At 42.3% G+C, this 21,423-nt stretch overlaps 1 protein-coding gene across 1 annotated transcript in view; it reads right to left on the bottom strand.

Moving 5' to 3' along the window:
• Window positions 1–21,423, bottom strand: part of LOC141097494 (interferon-induced GTP-binding protein Mx1-like) — a 71,072-nt gene that overhangs the window by 35,918 nt on the left and 13,731 nt on the right. The window contains exons 2-6 of the mRNA XM_073584709.1: window positions 13,602–13,716; window positions 12,422–12,471; window positions 3,711–3,906; window positions 2,147–2,284; window positions 1,873–2,027 (exon numbers count right to left, since the gene is read on the bottom strand). Coding sequence (XP_073440810.1) covers window positions 1,873–2,027; window positions 2,147–2,284; window positions 3,711–3,906; window positions 12,422–12,471; window positions 13,602–13,638 — 576 coding nt within the window. The 5' untranslated portion in view covers window positions 13,639–13,716. The remainder of the gene's footprint in view (window positions 1–1,872; window positions 2,028–2,146; window positions 2,285–3,710; window positions 3,907–12,421; window positions 12,472–13,601; window positions 13,717–21,423) is intronic.

Below are 21,423 nucleotides of genomic sequence, written 5' to 3'. Positions count from 1 at the left end.
AATAGATCGGTTAGGAAAAGCCCGGTATATTACGACCCTAGATCTAACAAAGGGGTATTGGCAGATCCCTCTGGCTGAGGCTGCCAGAGAAAAGACGGCATTTGCTACGCCGGAAGGTTTATTTCAGTATGTGTATATGCCGTTTGGACTGCACGGGGCACCGGCGACCTTCCAGAGACTGATGGATCGAGTCTTGAGGCCACATAGGCGGTACGCTTCGGCCTATTTGGATGACATTGTCATTTACAGCTTGGACTGGGAGACTCATGTCCAGAAAGTACAAGCTGTGATTGACGACCTGTGGGAGGCAGGTCTAACCGCGAACCCCAAGAAATGTCACATCGGGCTAGAAGAAGCCCGGTATTTGGGGTATGTAATTGGGAGGGGTATTGTTAAACCCCAGCTCGATAAGATTCAGGCGGTTCAGGACTGGCCGCAACCTGTCAACAAGAAGCAGGTGCAAGCCTTTCTGGGGATCGCCGGCTATTATCGCCGGTTCATACCCAATTTTGCAGCCATCGCTACCCCCCTGACGGATCTTACAAAAGGGAAAGACTCTGTCATGATTAAATGGAGTTTAGCGGCTGAAGAAGCCCTCCATAGCCTAAAACGGGCACTTTGCTCTCAACCAGTACTGGTGACTCCGGACTGAACGCACGTGACCTTTGACCCCAGCAAAGGCGATCCCGAAGTGTTTTATCACTATATATATATATATATATATATATATTCTCACCTCTCTCTCTGCTTAGGTATTCAGTAGTCCTGGTTTGACACTAGTCACTTCTCACAGCCAAGCCGTGAGTCAGAGTGGTCAAGGAGTGCAAGGTCAGAAGCCAGGAGAGTACGTCATAAACAGAAGGAAGAGACAAAAGTGTAGTCACGTAACGTTCCAAGGTCAAGGAATGATAATGGATCAGAGCTGAAGGGGTTAAGCAGGCGGATTGTCAGAACAAAGTCCAAGGTCAGGCAACAGAACAAGCATATAGAACCCAAGGCGCAGGAGAGCACAAATCTCACAAGATGGCAGTGATCTGAGAGAAGCTGCTCAGTTAAGTGGGTATTGCAATTACGTGGAATAGTGAACACCTGGAGACAGCTGACGCCTCCCAGTCACAGATTGGCTAGTCAAGCTGTCAATAAACACACCCACAGCTCAGCACGCCCCTGTACCGGATTGGACGGCCTAGCTGTGAGTAACTGCATCCCAGACACCGTGAGGGCTGGAACCATGATACCTGGTGAATTAGGAATATTTGTTTATGGAAATGCTATGTTACATATTGTAGAAGAATTGATTACATCAACCAGACAAGGCTCACATGACGGTCAGGTGTAACTGGGTGGGGGGATTCCCCATAAAACCCTACATGCTATGAAGTCACATGGAATAGCACAGCCAATCAGAATGGACTATTATAGCCTGTATAAAAGCAGAGGTAGGAAATTCAGCAGCCATGTTGGGATAAATCTAGATAGTGAGAAAACATCACAGCTTATCAATAGAGTTAGAGAGAGAAAACTATAAAATACTGAAGAAACTGTACAGATACTGTGTGTAACAGCATTGAAGACGATTAGTGTGTGAGGAACAAGCTGTTGATTACTATCCATTGACGTTAAGGTCACTTTGACTTTAATAAGGTTGTATTTGAGGTAAACAGCTTAAAAAGCGTTGGATACAGTACTAGGAGACCTCAGTGTTACACACGTCATATCTGGGGAAATTGGAGACTTTAGAGTATTTCAAATTTGTGGTAAATCGATTAGTTGAAAATCAAACATTTTGGAAAAATTTAGCAAAACTATAAAACTGAAATTTTAAAAACTTCAGATTTCTTTTAGATGTCTGCAAGGCACGTTCTGACAAACCTGTCTTCCAATATCCTGAGGTTGATTGGGTAAAGCGATCCTTGTGATCCCCGGGAGATCAATGAGAGTCAGATCTGGGACGTTCGGAGAGATGATTTCCAGCGTTATGAGCTCTGGGCTGATTCCCTTTCCTGAGCCGGCTACAACGTCTTGTGCTGGGGAGAAAAATAGTAAGGAGATAGGAAAGATAAGTGTCAGGAAGATGTCAGTTCTCTAACCGAGTTCTTCTAAAATTAAGTTCCTAATATCTCCAAACCATTATTTTTTCCTTTACCTTTCCGAACTTCAGTCTCCACAGCGGAGGGTGAATGAATCGGTATTTTTGTATTTCTATAAATAATTTTTCCAAACCACGGGGAGTTGTTGGCAGATTTTTTCAACTTCAGCTCAAGGGGACAACGTGTGACAATACCTGTAGAGGAAAAAGTACAAAATAAATGAATCAGGTATAACAATATGACTGGTGTCATCATTTTCTAAGATGTGGAGGTGCCTCCTTTTGTTTTATTTCCCAGTCCAAAGGGAAACTGGTGTTACCCCTCCTCTACCCTAAACCACCAGAACCTGTCATTAATCTCTTCTATACCCGAGACCGCCAGGGACATTGGTGTTACCCATCTTCTAATCCAAAACAGCAGGGAATTTAGTATTACCACATCACTACCCTAAACCACCAGGAAGCTAACGTTAGTCACACCTACACATGAGATGACCCCAGTAAAGTTGAAGTTACCCTTCCAATAACCTACACCACCAAAAAGCTGGGATTAATCTATCCTAAACCCTAGACCAGGGGTCCCCAACCTGTAGATCAGGAGCCACCTGTGGCTCACTGTCCCATGAATTGTGGCTTGCGGTTGTCTTCTTGGTGCATTAAGACAAGATCTAGCAAATCGGTATGAAGACCACATCTCAAAATGGGTGAAGTGAGTAGACCTGCACAGAAGAGCACATCTGGGTGCAAACACTATATATTGTTCTTATGGGTTTAGAGCTGGAGACAAGATGACTCTACCTGTCAGAGGAGATGCTTAAAGCTGGATGTGATGGTGTTGTAAGAGTGCTTGATGGGAGAATACAGAGTGGGGGTATTGTGGGAACCCCTGGATCTTGGTATAGTGATTTAGGGTGAGTTCTGTGGAAAAGCTTTGGTTATCGTTATATCCGTAATGGGGGCTTTGTTTACCACTACTGTAAGGGGGATAGGAGCTGGATGTGGCTCATGACCCTCACTCAAAGCTGAGTGTGGCTCTCAAGGTCAGAAATTTGCCCTAGACCAACAGAAAAGCTGGCGTTATCCCTCTTCTACCCTAAACCAGTTAGGAAGTTCTGTTACTCCTTCACTAACCTAGATTCCCACTAAAGTGGCATTAATCCCACCTGTACCCTAGACCACCAGTAAAGCTGGTGTTATCCTCTGCTAAGCAAATCCAACAGGGAAGCTGGTGTTATCCCTTCACTGCCCTAGACCACCCGGAAGCTGTTGTTACCCCAGCATTATCCTAGACCACCAGCAAAGCTGCCATTATTGCCTCCATTAAGGGAATGTACATAGCTTTACTTGTACTTCAGTGTAATGTATGTCAATTAGAGAGTTCTTGGCTTTGAAACAATAAGAAATACTGCCAATGACCATGAGTTATTTATTCTATTACTCCAGACCACAAGCGAACTGAACTTTAACCATTTCCCTACCTTATACCATCACATGGGCTAGAAATAACCTCATTAATGATGTTGACCAGCATGGAAGCTGGCATTAACTTTTTCATTACTCTAGACCACCAGGGAAAACACAGAAAACTTGAAAACTCCAGGACAGATAGAAAATCTCTTACCAGTGCCTCTGGGAAGTGTGACTCCAGACAAAGCCTCCAGGACTGAGCTTTTACCAGAACTCTGATCACCAATGACGGCGATCGCTGGTAACGCCAGATCCTTCTCCACTCCAAACGACCGAAGTGAGTCAATGAGGTCAATACACGGGCGGATCTTCTCTTGGAATTGCTTGTCCATAAGTGCAACTGTCGCAGGCTTAAAAAAATAAAAATAGAGTGCTTATATAATGTATGACAGACAGGCAGATAGATAGACAGATACACTTTTTAGTTTTTGTTTATTTTGCCTCTCTATTGGGGAGAAATTAGCAATAAGGCCGGGGTCACACTAACTGACGCAAAATACGGTCCATACTTTCCATGCGTAATACGGAGAAATGTCCCCTAAATAGTGCTCCGTATGTCATCCGTAATCAAGGTGTGGTCGCGTATTTTGCGCATGTCAGCATCCGTATGTAATCCGTATGGCATCCCTATGACGAGATTTTCTCGCAGGTTTGCAAAATGGACATATAATGGATCCCTATGACAGGTTAAAACCCAAACGAAAGAAGAGATATAGACACATAGAATACACATATACTGTATGTATATATATATATATATATATATATATATATATATATATATATATACAGTACATGTCAGAGACACACACACGTATATGTATATATATATATATTTATATTTCATAGAGTTCTACATAGCAGAATAGCCGCAAAATCAATTGCCGGCTTCTGTAAAATCATTCCCCAACCCGACCTGAAATGACACATGGTTACATACAGTAAACCATTTCATTTCATGTATTTTTTTAGATGTCCCTGACTAATAATTAATTAGATTAGGGTTGGTGTTTAAAATTTGGGAGATCTAGGTGTTAATTTAAGGGGTTAATTTGTTGGAAAAAAATGCATGGGCTCCTGCGGTAATTTCTCCACCAGAGAGGTAAAGCAGGTGAGTGAGGGCAGATTTTAATAGCCTTGAGAGAGACCATTGTTTTTGCCCCCCCGGCTACAAAAAATCTGCCCCCAGGCACCCCAGAAAAGGCGCATCTATAAGATGCGCCTTTTCAGGCATTTATCCTCTCTATTCCCATTGCCCTGTAGCGGTGGCTAGTGGGTTAATATTAATGGCTTAATGTCATCTTGCAATTGGGAGGTAACATTAAGCCGGAGAGGTGTCAATTAGACACTTATCCATTATTAACCCTATGCTATTAAATGGTTAAAAAACACACACAGACATTAATTAAAAATTATTTTAATGAAATAAAGACACCTAGTTTTTGACAAGATTTATTGCTCTGGTAATCCAAAAATAAACCATCGACCTGTAACAAAAAGAAAACAAAAAATCAACCATATCCTTACCTCTCCGCTGCTCAGTCAGGTCCCCCGCTGCAATCCAACAGAAAGGGTTAAGTGGTTTACACAGGTAGCGGTGCTAATGCGACCAGCCCCATGTGAACCACTGCCAGAATGAATTATTCCATCTCTGCGCAGCCTCCCTGGCTGCCCTGAGATGAACTAATTAGCGTGGGAAAGTTTCTGCATTTTTTCCCACGCTCATTAGTTCACCTCAGGTCAGCCAGGGGACTCCCCGCAGCCTCAGTGATGTCAGCGGGACTCGACAGCTGACCTGAGGTGAACTGAGGGCCCCGTCACACATAGCGACTCACCAGCGATCCCGACAACGATATCAACGTGTTAGGATCGCTGGTGAGTCGCTACATGATCATTGGTCAGCTGTCAAACAGACAGCTTCACCAGCGATAAGCAACAGTGACGCCGAGCGCGCGGCGTCGCTGTGTACTTTAGTTACCAGCGCACTGATGCAGGGAGCTGGTAACTAAGGTACACATCGGGTTTCTAAGGGGCGTGCGTCACTTAGAAACCCGATGTGTACCTTAGTTACCAGCTCCTTGCATCAGCGCGCTGGTAACTAAGGTACACATTGGGTTTCTAGGCGCTGCGCGCCCCTTAGAAACCCTGCGTTTACCCTAGTTACTAGCTCCTGCTCGCTGGTCTCCCGCCTGTCACACGCAGCGATGCGTGCTGGGCAGCGGGAGACCAGCGACCCCAAAAATGTCCAGAGGTTTCCACAGCGATCAGAGACACCTGGCAGAGGGGCTGGTCGTTGATAGCTGTCACACACCGCGATCTCGCTGGTGAGATCTCCTGTTGCGTCACAAAACTTGTGACTCAGCAGCGATCTTGCTAGCGAGATCGCTTTGTGTGACGGGGGCTTGATGAGTGTGGGAAAAAAGTCAGAAACTTTCCCACGCTAATTAGTTAATCTCCAGGCAGCCAGTGAGGCTGCGCAGAGCTGAACTAAGTCATTCTGCAGTAGTTTACAGTGGGGCTCGTCGCATTAGCACCGAGCACCGGTCCTCATTATAAACTATTTAACCCCTTGTGAAGGATTACAGCGTGGGACATAACTGAACGGCGGAGAGGTAAGGATATTGTTGCTTTTTTATGTTATTTTTTTTTGCAAGTCATCGTTTTATATTGGAATAGCAGAATAATAATAATTGGTCTAAATTTTGCTGTCTTTATTTCAATAAAATACTTTCTAATTATTCTGTGTGTTTTTTAACCCTTTCATGGTCTAGGGTTAATAATGGATCAGTGTCTTATTGACACCTCTCCATTATTAATCGGCTTAATGTCATCTTCCAATTGCAAGATGACATTAACCCATTAATATTAACCCATTAGCCACTGCTACAGGGCAATGGGAATAGAGAGGCTAAGTGCCAGAATAGGCGCATGCCTTTTCTGGGGTGTCTGGGAGCAGATTTTTGTAGCTGGAGGGGCCAAAAACAATGGTCTCTCTCAAGGCTATTAAAATCTGCCCTCACTCACCTGCTTTACCTCTCTGGCTACAATTTTGCCACGGGAGCCCACACATTCTTTTCCAACGAATTAACCCCTTAAATTAACACCTAGACGTCCCAAATTTTACACACAAGCCCTAATCTAATTATTAGTCAGGGACATATAAAAAAAAACATGAAATGAAATGGTTTACTGTTTGTAACCATGTGTCATTTCATGTCGGGTTGGTGAATGATTTTACAGAAGCCGGCAATTGATTTTACGGCTATTCTGCTATACGTATACAACTCTATGAAATCTACTACATAATTGTCTAATTCTGTCTGTCTGTCTGTCTGTAATGGAAATCCCACCTCGCCGATTGGTCGCGGCAGTTAGGCCGCGACCAATCAGCGACAGTTGCTTAGTCGTTGTGGCAACACGGCCGCATCGCTTATTGTACAGGCACATTACAGCCGTTAAAGGCATCACTGCTGCGTTGCTCATTGCACAGACACAGTCCTGTACATAAATAGTTATATACTCACCTTCCGACGACCCCCGGACTCTGTCCCTCCTCTCACCACGCTCCCGGCATCTTCCGGTCCCAGTAATGCTTAGCGAGAAGGGCCGGAGATGACATCACTCTCGCGAGAGCGCAACGTCATCAGCGGTGTTTCGCGCAAAGCATTACTGGGACCAGAAGATGCCGGGAGAGTGGTGAGAGGAGAGAAAGAGTCCGAGGGCCGTCGGGAGGTGAGTATATCACTATTTTTTATTTTAACAGAGACTCTAGAATACCCGATGCGATAGAATCGGGCCACCATCTAGTGAAAATATATATCTAATATATAAAGCTCAAAGTGGATGTGTGTGTGTATGTGTGTGTGTGTATGTCCGGGATTGGCAACCGCACCGTCGCAGCTACAGCCACAAAATTTGGCACAGTCACACGTCTGGACCCCGAGAGCGTCATAGGCTACGTTGTGAGGCGAAATTTTAACTCCGCGCGTTCCAATTCACCAAACAATTTTGCCCCTATCTCCATAATGGGGAAAAAGTGTATATGTATTGGCATCGGCACCGTTGTAGCTACAGCCACAAAATTTTGCACAGTCACACGTCTGGACCCCGAGATCATCACCGAACAGTTTTGCCCCTATCTACATAATGGGGGGAAAAGTGAAAGGAAAAGTGTTGGAGGCAAATTGACAGCTGCCAGATGTGAACAAGGGGGACTTAAAGAATGAGAGCGATGGCGCCAAAGAGTATATACCGTACAGTTGCTAAGGTGGGGCCCTGACATGGGATATTCACCACACACGGGGATATGAACACACACACAAAATGTGCCACACACTACCACGTGCTTCAACACATATATCACCCTCAGCACACATTTCACTACACATACATCAACCTCGCCACATAAAAGTCGAAACACAAAAGTCGCCACTCAAAACTCGCCACGCTGTCCCAGAGCTGTTTAAAAGATGAAAAATGAGCTGTGATTGGTCGCTATCAGCAACAGTTTTCTTTGTAGACAGTTGGGGTAACTGAGGCCTATTATTCTTATCATTTCTATTGTGTTATCGTCCTTCTGTAAAGCTGGAAATAACACAATTTATTACCGTGCCAACACAGACCACCCTCTGACACAGACTGCAGGGGGAGCCCAGTATCACACAGGAGAGGATTAGATACACGGCTCAGCAGTCAGTATCACACAGGATAGGATTAGATACACGGCTGAGCAGTCAGTATCACACAGGATAGGATTAGATACACAGCTCAGCAGTCAGTATCACACAGGATAGGATTAGATACACGGCTGAGCAGTAACACACGATAGGATTAGATACACAGCTCAGCAGAAAGTATCACACAGGAGAGGATTAGGTACACAGCTCAGCAGACATTATCACACAGGATAGGGTTAGATACACAGTTCAGAAACAGGATGTGCCAAAGGAGAGGACATTTTCATTCCAAGAATTCCACTCATTCCATATGATTTGTTTTTTTTATTTTAAACGCCTCCTGTTTCCAGTTCAACTGCTATTTGCAATGTCCATTAACAATGCTCAGGGACAGTCCTTGAAAGTAGTAGGGATCAATTTGTAATCTCCATGCTTTACTCATGGTCAACTTTACGTGGTCAGTTCAAGAGTTGGAACTGCCAAAAATCTGTTCATCTTTGCACCGAAAGGAAAAACCAAAAATCTTGAATGAGTTGAAAATAAAATACTATCAATACTTGGGTAATCGTTTAGTTAATTTGTGTTGCAAATCTGTAGTGTTGAATATATGATGTGAAATGTTTTTATGTGCAATATAATCATTATAATTTGTTATCACTAACCACAGTTGGTTACTATGCCCAGGCAACGCCGGGCTCTTCAGCTAGTATATATATATATATATATATATATATATATATATATAGTACAGACCAAAAGTTTGGACACACCTTCTCATTCAAAGAGTTTTCATGACTATGAAAATTGTATATTCACTCTAAAGGCATCAAAACTATGAATTAACACATGTGGAATTATATAATTAACAAAAAGTGTGAAACAACTGAAAATATGTCTTATATTCTAGGTTCTTCAAAGTAGCCACCTTTTGCTTTGATTACTGCTTTGCACACTCTTGGCATTCTCTTGATGAGCTTCAAGAGGTAGTCACCGGAAATGGTCTTCCAAGAGTCTTGAAGGAGTTCCCAGAGATGCTTAGCACTTGTTGACCCTTTTGCCTTCACTCTGTGGTCCAGCTCACCCCAAACCATAGAATCATAGAATCGTAGAGTTGGAAGGGACCTCCTGGGCCATCTGGTCCAACCCCCTGCTCAAAGCAGGATTCGCTAAATCATCCCAGTCAGATGTCTGTCCAGCCTCTGTTTGAAGACTTCCATTGAAGGAGAACTCACCACTTCTCGTGGCAGCCTGTTCCACTCATTGATCACTCTAACTGTCAAAAAGTTTTTTCTAATATCTAATCTGTGTCTCCTCCCATTCAGTTTCATTCCATTGCTTCTAGTCTTTCCTTGTGCAAATGAGAATAAAGTTGATCCTTCTACAATGTGACAGCCCTTTAGATATTTGTAGACAGCTATTAAGTCTCCTCTCAGTCTTCTCATTTGCAAACTAAACATTCCCAAATCCTGCAACCTTTCCTCATAAGACAGGGTTTGCAGACCGGTCACCATTCTGGTTGCTCTTTTCTGAACTTGCTCCAGTTTGTTGATGTCTTTTTTAAAATGTGGTGCCCAAAACTGGACACAGTATTCCAGATGAGGTCTGACCAAAGAGGAGTAGAGGGAAATAATGACTTCACGTGATCTAGACTGTATGCTTCTGTTAATACATCCTAGAATTGCATTTGCCTTTTTTGCTGCTGCATCACACTGTTGACTCATATTCAGTCTGTGATCTATTAGTATACCCAAGTCTTTTTCACATGTGCTGTCACTTAGCCATATTCCTCCCATTCTGTATATGCTTTTTTCATTTTTATTGCCCAGATGTAGTACTTTGCATTTCTCCCTGTTAAAAACCATTCTGTTAGTTGCTGCCCACTTCTCCAGTTTATTTATATCTTTTTGAATCCTCTCTCTTCTCTAGTATTAGCTATCCCTCCTAGCTTTGTGTCATCAGCAAATCTAATCAGTTTACCCTCAATTCCTTCATCTAAATCGTTGATAAAGATATTGAACAATACAGGGCCCAGGACAGAGCCCTGTGGTACTCCACTTGAGACATTCTTCCAACTGGATGTGCAGCCATTTACGACCACTCTTTGGGTCCGATCACTAAGCCAGTTATGAATCCACCTAACAGTTGCCTTGTCCATCTTGACTGCGTTCAGGTCTGGTGACTGTGGAGGCCAGGTCTTCTGGCGTAGCACCCCATCACTCTCCTTTTTGGTCAAATATCCCTTACACAGCCTGGAGGTGTGTTTGCGGTCATTGTCCTGTTCAAAAATAAATGATGGTCCAACTAAACGCAAACCGGATGGAATAGTATGCCGCTGCAAGATTCTGTGGTAGCCATGCTGGTTCAGTATGCCTTCAATTTTGAATAAATCCAGAACAGTGTCACCAGCAAAGCACCCCCACACCATCACACCTCCTCTGAAAAAAAAACTGAGTATTATCTGACAGAATTGCAGGGATGTCAATACTTTTGGCCACAACTGTATATATGTATTATATGTGTATATATCTATTCTTTGGTTTCTTTATTAAACATGTCAGTGTGATTTTACTGTATCGCGCACTGAATTGCCGGCTTTTCTAAAGGACACCGGGTGCGTATTTCTCGCAAGTCACATGTGTGGTCCATATGTAATCCGTAGTTATTGTGCACCCATAGACGTGCATTGGCGTATTGCGACCGGAATATGCTGACATACGTGGCATGCTGCGATTGGCACGGACCGTAAAATACGCGCGAAAAATCTACGGCTGATGGGAGCTGCCCCATAGAGAATCATTGGTCGTGTGCAATGCGTGGTTTTTACACCTCTCACTCGTCCGTATTTCTCTCTAGTGTGACCCCGGCCAAAACGTATTTGGCATCTAATAAGTTAACTTTTGTTAAGTCCAAGTGGGTTTTATCTATCCCACAGTTTTCACTGGGGGCGTGTTCTTCTTCTTCCTCTATGATGTTGACCAATCATAAGCAGGCAGCAACACAGGAGAAAAAGAACACGTTCAATTTGGGCGTTTCAACTTTGTAATTTGTCTGCCTTCCAGATTAACACATTTTCTAATTTCATAGTGAGGACTTTTATAGAGACATCTGTACACAGTGTTGTTTATCTTAAAATTGGGAAAAGGTGGATGATTTGAACAATTATGCCTTCTATGTTTTTAAAAATGATGTTTTTTGTGCTATATTTCTTTTTCTTTAATCTCACTAAGTGATATGATGCTGCGATCACTTGATCCCTTGTACTTATATACTGCAATACTTTGGGTTAGGTTTCACAGGTTGTACCAAGATGGTAGCGATGGAGACTTTGAGCCCATATCAAAGTGGAGCTGATGGGTAGGCAATAAGGGACCTTTCAAATAACAATGATGTCATAATATAAAATTAATGGCGTCTCTGTGGGAGGTCAGCGCTGGCTGTATACACACTCACCTTGTATAAAGTCCGTTTCATGCAGCACCTACACTCTATTTATGACTTGAATGTGAATGTCAAAGTTTCGGTAAAGGATTAATGTAAAAAAAATGTATACATTATTGTGTTGTCCGTGATCTCTTTGCCTTAGCCCCACTTTCCTGTAGATTGGTCATATATCAGGATAATCATAAGACGCTATCACTGCCTACATCAGAGGTAAAATATCTCTACATTCCCTAATTGTTCATTACCTGTAGATGACCTCTGTATTACACATAAATTCTTATTAAGATTTTATACCTTACCTGACAAAAAATATGTAATTTTTTTTAATCTAATGTAAAAGCCGCTGTTCTCCTGAGTTCGGCCTTGTTTTTCTTTTGTCCCTTCGCCTCTCCGTTCCTAAGATATGACCCTCTCTTCCCTGTATGTCATTTTTTTTTACTTTTTAGCCAAGTGGGCGTTATCATCATCTATTTTCAGTGTGCATCTTCTTGAGCATCAGTATTTGTAAGCCAAAATCAGGAGTGGAACAAGAAATAGTATAATAGAAACCCGTCACCACTTCTGCATTTTTCATCCACTCCTGGTTTTGGCTTACAAATACTGATGTAAAATACTGACCAAATACTGAACATGTGACTGTGGCCTAATAAAAAAAATTAGTGCAAGAAAATATCTGGAAGAAAACCATGCCATGTGGTGGCACACGAGCGGAAAATGGACATGTCAATGCTAATGTGACGGTCCTTACCGTATGATCTTGGTCTGGATAGTACTGGGGTGAAACTGGAGAACCAAAGCCTGGAATATATGAAAGAAAATATTTCTTCAACCCCTGCCCCAGTTATAGTTTGTGCAATGTTTGATGTTTTTTGTTCTGCAATTTTTGCAATCCACGATGCAGCGAAAAAATAAAAAACAGCAAAACTACAAAAAGTAAACCCATCAATTACCCCTTAATAGTGTGTTTCAGTTTGCGGGTAATTTTTCACAAACCGCCGCTGGAGCAGAAGCTTTGCCCATGAAATGACTCGCAGGCGCCCATAGTATTATAAGTCTGGAGATAGATCAGAACCCAGAATGTTAACCCCATAGATGCCACGGTCAATTCTGACTGCAGCACCTCAGTAGTTTTTCATTACATACAGACTTTTTCTTTAAGTTTACCGGCGCCCTCCACAATGGAAACATTACATGGACGTCAGCTTATTAGGATCGCGATCACTATATTAGTGAACGGCATAATGTACTGCGATATGAAAGAGTATTACTATAACATCATGGGAAATAAAATATTTGCATCATTAAAGGGTTTATTCTAAACATTCGGACGGGCGATAACTTGGGGTCCGACCGCTGGGACCCTCGTGATTCCGAGAACGGTGTTGATATATGAACCGTTAGAATGAATCTTCATTGGACTGACAGCGATCGCCGACAGCACTCAGAGAGTATAGCGAATAGAGTGGGGACGGTCATGCCTGATCACTGTCTCCTACAGACGGGGCTTTTCAGAGCCTAGTTCTTGAGATCAGTGGGTCCAGTGGTCAAACCCCCCCAACAACCTGTGAGTTATCACCTTTAGACTTAAGTGCCAGCAAGACTCCACCATTAAGACTGTGACTATGCGGCAACTTTGGTGACGGCACTGGTTGTGCAGCCAAGGATTGCTCTATGCAGCTGCTACATCGCACCGTAATGCAACCTACAAGGAACGGTGACCGTGACAAGCAGATAGGAAAAAGTTGCAATTGGTTGGATTTTTTTCTCACGTACTTGCCGACATCACAGTGCATTGCGTGTTGCAATGCGATGCCAATTCACCTCCATTACGCCGCAATGGAGTGATTTATTTGACTTGTGCTGCACCAAATTTGCTGAATTGCCCCCAACCTAAGGGGCTGCACTATCAGGCATATCAATCTGCAGACCTGGTTGAAAAGCTGCGTGTCTCCCGTCTGCGTTCATGTTTTCCGGGGATCCTTGCAAATGAGCCGGCGTTGTTGGAAAAATAAGATGATCTGCAGGAAAGAGCGGGGAGGGTCCCTGCGGAAAAAAAATCAAGAAAAGAAAATATGAAACGAGCACAATATGGTCCCATACTGTGGGCAGAACATGGATTTTGTTTGGATTCTACTTGATCTATAGTCAGTCATTGTAGACATACAGAACAAGATGGCAGGATCTGACTACGCAGGGGCTGATTGTAGTCTGTGTCAATGGAGACATACTGTATAGCTTTGCTTTTCCAGGGGCAGTTGCAACAGGTGCAAATTGTATAGGGGCACAAATTTTCACCCCCATTGCTGTTTTTTCTTGCGCCATAAATTCCCACCGCGATGTCTTTTAACTACATGGAGTGACTGCTTTGGCAAAGAAGTCAATGCTAAAGGTTCCTTTTCAAAGTGCAGCGATGAATATGAGAGTTAAAAGAACTCTCAATGTGATGAACCAAGATTTGTCATCTCAGCTGCTGCCTATACAGAGCGGAGATGATGGATATTTTATTTATTTATTTTACTCATTTATATAGCGCCATTAATTCCACAGCGCTTTACAGACATTACTGGCACTGTCCCCGATGGGGCTCACAATCTAAATTCGATATCAGTATGTTTTTGGAATGTGGGAGGAAACCGGAGAACCCAAAGGAAACCCACACAAATGTAACGGGGGCCAGGGTGATAGTCATGGCGAGGGGCTGCTGTTTCTGCACACCCTGATGCTCCGCTACATAAACATTAGCTCCTTTCTGTTGCGTGCTGTGTTTGCAATGTGCTTCACCCATCTGTGGGTCAAAGTCCTCCTCAGATTGCAAAGTTCCAGCTTATTTCAGCAACACACAAAGATGCTCCAAGTCCAGATTCATTTTCAACATAACTTTACTCAGCTCGCCCACTTTCCCCATCTTGGGTGAAATTTCAGGATGCCGCTGCCAATCCTTGTTAGACCGTAAGTCTCGGACATCACGGGAGTGTCCCATAAGCCTAGCCGCTGTTTCTCTCATGCTGCCCAGTTCCACTCGTGCTCCAATGCCTGATCATCCGTAGGGCCTGCACCGATGAGCCTCTGTCTTAACACAGCTCTTCAAGTTCACTGCTCCTCTTTTTATCCACAACGGCTACTCTCTCACTAACTATCAGACCAACTCTGCTTACCCTTTGCTAGCTTCTCCCACTAGCTAGCCCTTGGCTAAACTACTCCTATCTAATCTTATCTGAATCTATAGTGCCCCCACTGTCCTAAATCCTAAATAACCCTTACTAATGCTAAACCTATCTCTATCACTAGATATCCCTATCTTTGTCCCTATACACATAAGGATACATACATAGCTTGTAAAATGTATAAACACAGGTACATAGTTTTACACACAAGAATAGAATGAAACATTACCACATAACATGACACATATATAAATTGTACAACACGCACCCGGTTTTATTTAGCAGGTATGCACAGGAATGCAGGGTCCAAACTAGCCACCTGCACACCCCCTACACACCTCCCTAATTAAACCATGGTCGTCCCCGACCATGCGGTACCGGTAAAATCTACAAAATATACAACATGAATAGAAAATCATGTAAAAACATTCTATTAAAACATGTTTGCACTGTAAACTTAGCAGGTATGCACAGGAATGCATGGCCCAGACTAGCCGCCTGCACACCCCCTACACAAACACTGGGAGAACATACAAACTCCTTGCAGATGTTGTCCTTGGTGGGATTCGAACCCTGGACCCCAGCGCTGCAAGGCTGCAGTGCTAACCACTGAGCCACTGTGCTGCCTTCAAACTTATCTCAACAGTTGCGCTGTGCATAGGCAGCAACTGAGATGGCAAAGTATACCCTGTGCTCTCCCACAGATCCCCTTCCTTCTCCTCTCATTTGTAATTTTGTGAGAGGAGCTACATAGCCATGATTGGGTAAAAAACAATAAAAAACAATTAAAAAAAAATAAAATAAAAAAAAACAGATCTGAACTGAGAATAGTAAGTTAATGTGTATGCACAATGTAAGTGCATATTAACACATGACCATTAACCAGAGAAAACAAAAAGCAAAAAACACAAATATCCTAAACTAAAAGTAAAAAATATACTGCAAATAATGCATAAAGGTAATAATAATAATAATAATAATAATAATAATAATAAGGGTATTTAGTAAACATAATTTTGATCAAAATAATGTACAAGCCATCCCGCCACGTCACGGCAACCCTTGTGGGACAGTCCCTACTCTAGTATTTAAAACCTTTTCACTTGCCAAGTGTTGTGAATGTGAATAAGGGTCGAGCGGCTGAACCACTTGTAACAGCTTAGGCCAGACTGGATGGCTTTCCCAGCTCAGAAAGAGGGCGGTCACACCCATATATGCACTGAATGCACAATGAAATGAATAAAAAAACAAATCTGAACTGAGAAAAGTAAGTTAATGTGTATGCACAATGTAAGTGCATATTAACACATGACCATTAACCAGAGAAAACAAAAAGCAAAAAACACAAATATCCTAAACTAAAAGTAAAAAATATACTGCAAATAATGCATAAAGGTAATAATAATAATAATAATAATAATATGCAAAAAGCAAAAAACACAAATTACCTTTATGCATTATTTGCAGTATATTTTTTACTTTTAGTTTAGGATATTTGTGTTTTTTGCTTTTTGTTTTCTCTGGTTAATGGTCATGTGTTAATATGCACTTACATTGTGCATACACATTAACTTACTTTTCTCAGTTCAGATTTGTTTTTTTATTCATTTCATTGTGCATTCAGTGCATATATGGGTGTGACCGCCCTCTTTCTGAGCTGGGAAAGCCATCCAGTCTGGCCTAAACTGTTACAAGTGGTTCAGCCGCTCGACCCTTATTCACATTCACGCCACTTGGCAAGTGAAAAGGTTTTAAATACTAGAGTAGGGACTGTCCCACAAGGGTTGCCGTGACGTGGCGGGATGGCTTCTACATTATTTTGATCAAAATTATGTTTACTAAATACCCTTATTATTATTATTATTATTATTATTATTACCTTTATGCATTATTTGCAGTATATTTTTTACTTTTAGTTTAGGATATTTGTGTTTTTTGCTTTTTGTTTTCTATAGCCATGATTGGGGTACGGTCCCAAATTTTAAAAACTATCCCTTCTAAAAAAAATATTAAATTTAAAAGAAGCAATAATTAAAGAAAAAATTGTATTTGAATTGTACTTGAATCTTGCAAAAAATCTGTATTCTTCATAATGCAGGTTTTATTAACCCCTTAACCCCCAAGGGTGGTTTGCACGTTCATGACCGGGCCAATTTTTACAATTCTGACCACTGTCCCTTTATGAGGTAATAACTCTGAAACGCTTCCATGGATCCCGGTGATTCTGACAATGTTTTCTCATGACATATTGTACTTCATGTTAGTGGTAAAATTTCATTCATATAACTTGCGTTTATTTGTGAAAAAATGGAAATTTGCAGAACATTTTGAAAATTTTGCAATTTTCCAACTTTGAATTTTTCTGCCCTTAAATCACAGATACGGCACACAAAAAACTTAATAAATAACATTTCCCACATGTTTACTTTACATCAGCACAATTTTGGAACCAAAATTTTTTTTTGTTAGGAAGTTATAAGGGTTAAAAGTTGACCAGCGATTTCTCATTTTTGCAACACCATTTTATTTCACCACTGTTTCGGCGCATAACAGAGCTCAGAAGGGAAGGAGCGCCGTTTGACTTTTTCAATGCAAAATTGGCTGGAATTCAGATCGGATGCCATGTCACGTTTGGAGAGCCCCTGATGTGCCTAAACAGTGGAAACCCCCACAAGTGACCCCATTTTGGAAACTAGACCCCCCAAGGAACTTATCTAGATGTGTGAGAGAACTTTGAACCTCCAAGGGTTTCACAGGAGTTTATAACGTACAGCCGTACAATTAAAAAATAATATTTTTTCCACAAAAATGATCTTTTCACCCTCAATTCTTACTTTTCCAAGGGTAACAGGACCCTAAAAGTTATTGTGCAATTTGTCCCGAGTACGCTGATACCCCAAATGTGGGTGCAAACGACTACTTGGGCGCATGGCAGAGCTCGGAAGGGAAGCAGCGCCATTTGACGTTTTTGGCTGGAATTGAGATCAGACACCATGTCGCGTTTGGAAAGCCCCTGATGTATACCTAAACAGTGGAATCCCCCCACAAGTGACCCCATTTTGGAAACTAGACCCCCTAAGGAACTTATCTAGATGAGTGGTGAGCATTTTGAACCCCAAAGGGCTTCACAGAAGTTTATAATGCCCGGGCGTGAAAATAAAAAAATCGTATTTTTTCCACAAACATGATCATTTAGTCCCCAATTTTTTTATTTTCCCAAGGGTACCAGGAGAAACTGGACCTCAAAAGTTGTTGACCAATGTGTCCTGAGTACCCTGATACCCCATATGTGGGAGAAAACTACTGTATGGGCACATGTCGGGTCTCGGAAGGGAAGTAGTGACGTTTTGGAATGCAGACTTTGATGGAATGGTCTGAGGGTGTCATGTGCGTTTGGAGAGCCTCTGATGTGCCTAAACTATTGAAACTCCTCACAAGTGACTCCATTTTGGAAACTAGACCCCCCACGGAACTTATCTAGATGTGTGGTGAGCACTTTGAACCCCCAAGTGCTTCACAGAAGTTTATAACGCCCAGGCGTAAAAAAAAAAAAAAAAAATCATATTTTTTTTTCCACAAAAATGATATTTTTGCCCCCAATTTTTTATTTTCCTAAGGGCAACAGGAGAAATTGGACCCCAAAAGTTATTTTGCAATTTGTCCTAAGTACGCTGATACCCCATATGTGGGGGTAAAACACTGTTTGGGCGCATGGCAGAGTTTGGAAGCGAAGGAGCACCATTTGACTTATTCAACGCAGAATTGGCTGGAATTGAGATCAGAAGCCATGTTGCGTTTGGAGAGCCCCTGATGTGCCCAAACAGTGGAAACCCCCAATTCTAACTCCAACCCGAACCCCAGCACACCTCTAGCCCTAGCCCTAACCGTAGCCCTAACCCTAATGGGAAAATGGAAATAAATACATTTTTTTAATTTTATTATTTTTCCCTATCTAAGGGGGTGATAACGGGGGGTTTGATTTACTATTTATGGCGGTTTTTATGTTTGGCGGCTGTCGCACGCTAAAAGATGCTCTTTATTGTAAAAATAGTTTTTGCATCACCACATATTGAGAGCTATAATTTTTCCATATTTTGACCCACTGAGTCAGGTGAGGGACGAGTTGACGTTTTTATTGGTACTATTTTCGGGCACGTGACATTTTTTGATCGCTTTTTATTCCAATTTTTGGGACGCAGAATGAACAAAAACCAGCGTTTCATGAATTTCTTTTGGGTGGTGCGTTTACACCGTTCCGCGGGCGGTAAAATTGATAAAGCGGTTTTATTCTTCGGGTCAGTACGGTTACAGCGATACCTTGTTTATGTCATTTTTTTATGTTTTACGCTTTTATGCAATAAAAACAATTTTATATAAAAAATAATTATTTTTGCATCGCTTTATTCTGCGAGCTATAACTTTTTTATTTTTTCTCTGATGATGCTGCGTGGCAGCTCGTTTTTTGCGGAACACGATGACGTTTTCAGTGGTACCATGGATATGTATATGCGTCTTTTTGATTGCGCGTTATTGCACTTTTTGTTTGGCGGTATGATAATAAAACATTATTTTTTGCTTCGCTTTTTATTTTTATTTTTTAAGGGGTTCACTAAAGGGGTTAACTAATGGGACAGTTTTATAGGGCAGGTCGTTACGGATGCGGCGATACCAAATATGTGTACTTTTATTGCTTTTTTTTTCCAAAAAATGAATTTATTAGGGAATTTTTTTTTTTATTTATTTAGCGATTTTTTAAAAATTATTTTTACACTTTTTTTTTTTTTTTAACTTTATTAGGTTGTCCCAGGGGGTCATCACTGTCCTGTGACAGATCGCTTATCTGTCACATCACAGATCACTGTGACAGATCAGCGATCTGTCACAGGCATTGAAGAAGACTTCCTCTTGCCTGCACTTTGCAGGCACTGAGGAAGCCAGCTCCCTGCAGGCCCCCAAAGGTCCCCATCGCCATCTTGGATTCGGGGACCTGCAGGGAAGGAGACCCCCGCAGGAGCGCTGCACATTGCGCTGCTGTGTGGGGCTCAGGGAAGCACAGAGGGAGCCCCCTCCCTGCCGATGCTTCCCTTTAACCCCCGGTACACCGCGATCGTGTTTGATCGCGGTGTGCAAGGGGTTAACGTGTCCGGGGCGGTCTGTGACCACCCCTGACATATTGTGCCGGGTGTCAGCTGTGATAATCAGCTGACACCTGGCCACGATCAGCGGCGCTCACCACATGAGCGCCGCTGATCGCTGTGACGTACTATCCTATCCCTGGGAATTAAGTCCCAGGGCACATGGACGGGATAGTACATCACATGGCAGTAAGGGGTTAAAAATAACCTACCATGAATACAGGAAAATGGCAGCTAGATGACTCGTCATTATGCTGAACCATAACCTTATAAATAAAATCCTTTAAATTGTACATGCTTTTTTTCTAACCCTTAATGGAGTTTGGACAAGGATCACTAGTATGGTTAGTCTTAGGACTAAGCTTAGGGCAATGACTAAGATTAAGTTTCATTCTAGGATTAGGGTTAGGACAAGAGTTAAGTTTAGAACTCGGATTGTGACTAGGGTTAGAGTTAAGGCTAGGGTTAGGACAAGGGTTAAAGTTATAGCTTGTGTTAGGACTAAGGTTAGAGTTAAAGCTACGGTTAAGGTTAGGATTAGTGCTAAGGTTCGAACTTGAGTTATAACTCAGATTAGAGATAAGGCTAGGATTAGGGTTAGGACAAGGGTTAAGTTTAGAACTTGGGTTATGAACTGTGGTTGGAGTTAAGGCTAGTGTTAGGACTAGCATTGGCTTAGAACCTGGTTTATGGCTAGTGCTAGAGTTAAGGGTAAGGTTCGGGTTAGGACAAGGGTAAAGGTTAGAACTTGGGTTATGACTAGAGTTACCTAGGGTTAGGACAAGCATTAAGATTAGAAATTGGGTTAAGACTAGTGCTAGAGTTAAGGGTAAGGTTAGGATTAGGACAAGTGTTAAAGAGTATAACTTGGGTTGTGACTAGTGTCAGAGTTAAGACTAGAGTTAGGACAAGCATTATAGTTAGGAATTAGGTTAAGACTACTGCTAGAGTTAAGGGTAAGGTTAGGTTGTAGGTAACAGCAGGTTCGCAGGATGCAGTGCTGAGACGCGAGACTGGTTGAATTTTGAAAAGCAAACTTTTTATAATTTAAAGCCGCTAGGGCTATACTAAGCAACCAAAAAAAAGGGGTAACAACAGTTGTCCTCGCAGGGACTCAGTACAACCAAACACTATTTGAAAAAAACACGACTAACCCGGCCAAAGCTGGTTACTATGGGGCCACGGTATGGCCGTCTACGGGTCCTTATACTCTATAATGTCACTTATCTGTCCTGACATCCCTCGGCACCTCTGTGGAAGCTGCGTTGTTGATGAAGCTGCTTTGGTGTCTTTGATAAGGCTGTTCTGGCGTCTTTGATGAGGCTGTTCTGGCGTCTTTGATGAGGCTTCTGTGGCGTAGTAGCCACTGGGCCCAGCTGCTGAAGATTTGGAGTAGTCTTCGGGCACCCCAGCGCCCAGGAGGAGTTAGAATCATAGAATCATCATAGAAT

Source organism: Dendrobates tinctorius, unplaced genomic scaffold (assembly GCF_039654945.1).
Source record: "Dendrobates tinctorius isolate UK_male_01 unplaced genomic scaffold, ASM3965494v1 ptg000084l, whole genome shotgun sequence".
Taxonomy (NCBI): Eukaryota; Metazoa; Chordata; class Amphibia; order Anura; family Dendrobatidae; genus Dendrobates; species Dendrobates tinctorius.
This window is presented reverse-complemented; position numbering and strand designations above follow the sequence as displayed.